Source organism: Pantherophis guttatus, chromosome 2 (genome assembly GCF_059756535.1).
Source record: "Pantherophis guttatus breed Tessera chromosome 2, ASM5975653v1, whole genome shotgun sequence".
NCBI lineage: Eukaryota > Metazoa > Chordata > Lepidosauria > Squamata > Colubridae > Pantherophis > Pantherophis guttatus.
Window position 1 is genome coordinate 123130233 of NC_142064.1, and position 5785 is coordinate 123136017.

The 5785-nt window shown below is 43.1% G+C and overlaps 1 protein-coding gene across 1 annotated transcript; it reads left to right on the forward strand.

Moving 5' to 3' along the window:
- Window positions 1-4271: 4271 nt before the first annotated feature.
- Window positions 4272-5233, forward strand: LOC117666616 (olfactory receptor 13H1-like). Its single transcript, XM_034419391.3, has one exon. It carries the CDS (start codon window positions 4272-4274, stop codon window positions 5205-5207), a length of 936 nt encoding a protein of 311 aa, XP_034275282.3. The 3' UTR covers window positions 5208-5233.
- The last annotated feature ends 552 nt before the right edge of the window (window positions 5234-5785 follow it).

The window sequence follows — 5785 nt, forward strand, 5'->3', positions numbered from 1 at the left end:
GGTTTCCTCCCCTCTGCCTTGAAAGAGGCGGTGGTAAGGCCCCTCCTCAAGAAGCCTGCCCTGGACCCGGCTGTATTAGCAAATTATCATCCAGTCTCCAACCTCTGCTTTGTGGCGAAGGTTGTTGAGAGTGTGGTGGCGCAACAGCTTCCCCTGTACCTGGATGAAGCTGTCTATCTAGATCCGTTCCAGTCGGGTTTCAGGCCTGGGTACAGCACGGAAACGGCATTGGTCGCATTGGTTGATGATCTCTGGAGGGCTCGGGATAGGGGCTGTTCCTCTATCCTGGTCCTATTAGATCTCTCAGTGGCTTTTGATACCATTGACCATGGTATCATGCTGCGCCGGTTGGAGGGGTTGGGGTAGGGGGCACTGTGTTGCGGTGGTTCTCCTCCTACCTCTCTGACCGGTCGCAGTCTGTGTTGGCAGGGTTACAGAGGTCGATCCCAAGGCCGCAAGGGGTGCCGCAAGGGTCGGTCCTCTCGCCTCTTCTCTTCAACATTTATGTGAAGCCGCTGGGTGAGATCATCCGTGGTTTTGGGGTGAAGTTCCATCAGTAAGCTGATGACACTCAGCTGTACATCTCCACCCCGGACCACCCCAATGATGCCCTTGACGTGATGTCCTGGTACCTGGAGGCTGTGCGGATCTGGATGGGGAGGAACAGGCTCAGACTCAACCCTTCCAAGACTGAATGGCTGTGGCTCCCGGTGTCCTGGTATAGCCAGCTGGTTTCATCGCTGACTATTGGGGGCAAGTCATTGGCCCCCACGGAGAGGGCTCACAACTTGGGTGTCCTCCTGGACGCACAGCTGTCCTTAGAAGAGCATGTGATGGCTGTGGCCAGGGGGGCCTTCTATCAGGTTCGCCTGATTCACCAGTTGCGCCCCTTTCTGGACCAGGACTCTTTGCGCATGGTCACTCATGCCCTCGTCACTTCCCGTCTGGACTACTGTAATGCTCTCTACATGGGGCTCCCCTTGAAGAGCACCTAGAGGCTCCAACTGGTCCAGAATGCGGCCGCGTGGGTGATTGTGGGAGCGACATGGCACTCCCATGTAACGCCTCTCTTGCGCGAGCTGCACCCGATGGTCTTCCGGGTGCGATTCAAGGTGCTGGTTACCATCTTCAGAGCGCTCCATGGCTTAGGACCTGGGTACTTACAAGACCGCCTGGTGCTACCAATAGCCTCCCACCGGCCAGTACGCTCCCACAGACAGGGGCTCCTCTGGGTGCCGTCGGTCAAACAATGTTGACTGGTGACCCCCAGGGGAGAGCCTTCTCTGTGGGGGCACCTGCCCTTTGGAATGAGCTGCCCCCCGGGATATGGAGGATTCCCGACTTGTGCACCTTTCGCCATGCCCTCAAAACGTTTTTATTCCAACAAGCCGGCCTGGCCTAATTTTTTAACTTTTTTAATTTTTAAATTTTAAAACGGGTGTTTTATTTGAATAGCTGGGCCAAATTATTTAATATGCTTTTAAATTGTTTTTAAATTTTATATTTGTGTGTTTTTACTTTTGGCTATACACCGCCCTGAGTCCTTCGGGAGAAGGACGGTATATAAATTGGAATAATAAATAAATAAATAATAAAACAATGATTTCTTATTTCCTTAGGGCTGAAATTTCTCAGTCATAGTTCTAATTCCAGGTGAATACAGATGCAAAAAGTGCTTTGCTTTAATTCAATTATATTCAAGCCAATTTTGCAACAAAGGAACTAGACATGACTAGAAGTCTTATCATCCCCAGCACAGGTTGTACTTTGAATAGTCTCACAAACTCTTCAAGTAACTTTTGTAACTTGGCTGGTACACAATGATGTATATGCGTGTAATATTTGTTCTATCTTCTCTTTGGTGAATAATCTCAGGAGGTGACCATCCAAGTCCCCAAAGGCATCTCACATCTTCAGTTATGATGTTATGAATCTGAATATCTCCAGAGACAATATAAACATTTGAGGAACAACGCTGCAACTCTCATCTAAGCAAGCACTGAAATTACTACAGTGAAATTATCCTTTCCCAGATGTTGTGGGGCATCTGTTGTTTTAGGAAGTGTAATTTTATCATTAATTTTCAGAACCTGTCCATATGCAACTGGATAGTGTGTAAACAGTACGACATATGGGTTAACTGGATTTAGGTATCAGGGTTCAAGGGAAATGATTTGATGGAATCAAACTGTGACTTGGCACTTTCCTTCTGCTGATCTCAGATTACAAATTATGGACCTGCTGAAGGAGTAGCAAATAAGGTATTTAAGTGGTATCTCAGCTACCAACGGAGACTCTGGGTTAGTTCTTTGGCTTTGGACTTTTGGGGCAGATCACATTGGTTCCCTTAGAAATAAAGAACCTTTCAGAGCTGGAAGACAGGTATGTATAACATTTCAGGGTGGAGGTATGTGAAGGTTGGCAGGAATACTGGAGACCACAATCCAAACCTTAATGATGACTAGAGCACAAAAGTTAGTTAGTTTATAGTATTTATATAACTGCCCATTTTGGGGGGCATACAAAGTTAGCACATAATTTAACACAACATGCAAGTCAAAACATAATCTTAACTTATAAAACACAACATTAGCCAGTAGACCTTGATTAACTTTCTGTTCAAATACCTAGGAGAACAGTCAGATCCTCAGTGCCTTGCAACGTCTAACAGGGTCAGGACCATTTGAATTTCTAGAGAGAGGCTGTTCCACAGGATAAGCCCTGCCACAGAGAAGATGGACCTGTTGTTTGAAGGAAAGGACACAGAGCACAATGTCACTGATAGATCTAGTGGGGCAAGCAGAAACAATGGGGCTATTCTTACTGATGCTAAGACAAATTTATATTTCAGTTCATTTAAATTGTGTAAATTTAATAGTTAATATGATTACTGTCCCATGTATTAAATTATTATACTTATTTTCCTGTTGGGGTTTTTAGAGTTGGTGTCCCAAAGCTGCTTTTTCCAGAGGCAACTGGATTTTCTTATTTTTTTTCTTTGAGGATGTTTTGCTTCTCATCCAAGAAGCTTCTTCAGCTCTGACTGGATAGTGGGGAATGAATTTATATTCCTTTCAGACAGCTGGTCATTTGCATTCTTCTAAAAAGTCGTTGAGGCCACTTGGAAGGTTACCTGTGTCCTCCGGGTTACCTGAGTAGTGCAAATGACTGTGGAGCCTTCTTGGAACTGCTGAAAGGACTTTATTGTAGAAATGAGATTGATCTTGTCATATCTCTCCCCCTCTGTTGAGAGAGGGCTGTTCAATTTTGACATAGACGATCTCTTTGACTGCTCTTTCAAACCAGTGGTCCTCTTTGTCCAAAATATGGACTTTGCTGTCTTCAAAAGAATGGCCTTTGTCTTTTAAATGCAGACAGACTGCTGAATCTTGTTCTGATGGCTTTGTTTCTCTGTGTTGTAAATATGCACTTGTGATGTGGATGTTTTGTTTCCCCAATGTACAGATCTGCAGATGTCTCATTGCATTGTATTGCATATATCAGCTTGCCCAGTTTGTGTCTGGGTGTTTTATCCTTCGGATGGACAACCTTCTGCCTTAGTGTATTCTTGGGTTTGAAGTGTTCATGTATGTTGTGTTTGTATATTCCTGCAATGTATGGAATATCTAATTATCTGAAAAACTCAGGCAGATCTTCAAAATTTGTATTACTGTTGATACAGTAGTGGTATAACAAATTTTCTTATCTTTCAAACACCTATGAAGAAAGGAATTAGGCTATTATGTTTACAGACCATGGCCAAAATACGTACACACAAAGACCCATTCACTGGCAATTGTTAGCCATCTGGAGAGGAATTTGCACACAATGTGACAATCCTTTGTGAGTGTTAAATTGGATGCAGATTTTAAAAAATATTTAAGAAAATCATTTTTGTCATCTAGTAAATAATGCAAACAAAAATTACTAGAATGCTCTATAACTTTAGATAGAAGGATCAGCTAAAAGGAGATAACTGTGTGGGAATAGGAAATCTAGAAGACTGTGGTCTCTATGGCTCACAAGAAGTCTTAAAGTGGAACAGAAAAATTATGTAAAAGAATTCTATACTTAGCTTTTTTTCCCCACTTGAGGTATCTATATATCGACTGTATATCTAACCTCGAATCATTTCCTCCCAAAGCTAGTTTCCTCTTTTAAAAGCAATTCTCCTATTCTTAACCCCCATGTTTGTGTGGAATATTTATGAAGAATTCCAGAAAAACGTATAGTACTTTTACCTTTAAATTTGTTTCACTCTTACAGGTGACATGGAAAAATGGGGAAATGTAACCACAGTGACTGAATTTGTGCTTATTGGACTCTCTAAAAACTTCAAAGTTCGTGCTGGATTGTTTGTCCTCTTCTTGGTTATCTATCTCATTGCTGTAGCCGGCAATGGCCTCATATTGCTGCTAATTATCGTAGATTCTCACCTCCACACACCCATGTATTTTTTCCTTAGCAATCTCTCCTTTATTGACATCAGCTATATCACCACCTCTGTCCCACAGATGCTGGTCCACTGCTTCATGGACAGGCCTACTATTCCATGGGGCAGATGTTTTGCTCAGATGAGCATCAGCGGCTTATTAGCTGTCACTGAATCCGTTTTGTTAGCTGTGATGGCTTATGACCGTTTTGTGGCAATATGCTACCCTCTGCGCTACAACCTGATCATGAGTCGCAATGTATGCATCCGGTTGACTGTAAGCCTGTGGGTCAGCACCTTCATTATTACTATTGTCCCCTTTTTCACCATGCAGGCAACTTTGTGCCAGAAAAATGTGGTGAATCATTTCAAGTGTGAACTGCAAGCAGTGTTGAAACTGGCTTGCTCTGATACCCGTGCCAGTGGAATTAACATGATAATAACCAGTGCCATCACACTAGCTTTACCCTTCTTCTTTATCCTGGTGACCTATGGCCGTATTGGATTCACTGTTTTGCGTTTCCATTCGGCACAAGGTTGGAACAAAGCCTTGTCCACCTGTGGATCTCATCTCACTGTAGTGAGCATTTATTATGGCACTATCCTGGCCATGTACTTGAGGCCTCAAGCCAAGACATTCTCCGATAGGGAAAAAGTAGTGGCGGTCTTTTATGGAGTTGTGATCCCCATGTTAAACCCCATCATTTACAGCCTGAGGAACAGGGAAGTGAAGGGAGCCTTCTGCAGACTGTCTGGGAAGAAAGTAGAGGAATAAACCACCCAGGAACCAGGTTGATAGATCTTCCACAAGCAAGTCCTTTTTTTTATATATATATATAGTTTTGTCATTCTATAAGAGAGGACTTTATGAAGTGTCGTTCTCCAAGTATTATCGTTTGTCGCCACCGCCACCCCACACCTCTTTCCTTATTGCTTATGCTGGCTAAGGCTGAAGAAATTGTGGTATCAGCAGTCTGAAAACAACCCTGGAGAGTCACGTTTGAACTGTATGATCATCAAAACATCTCAGTACTCTTGATCTTACAAGAATATGGCCTCCCCCAAATTTTCTTCTTTCTATCATGTTCAGCCAGTTATTGGTTCTATAATGAGAGTTCGAGGTGTATTTGCTCTCAAGGAATATAGTCTTTGACAAGAAAACTGGCAGAAGGCTCAGTTTGTTGCTGGTATAAAAATAAGGCATGGAGCTTCAATATAGTGCAATAAACTTTAAACTACATACTCTATTTCTTTGTTAATTCAAGGAAATATGGTGGTATAAAGCCACAATGACTGATGGTGCCACCTACCATTGATGTGAAGTTCCACCTACTATGATGCAAAGATTTACGT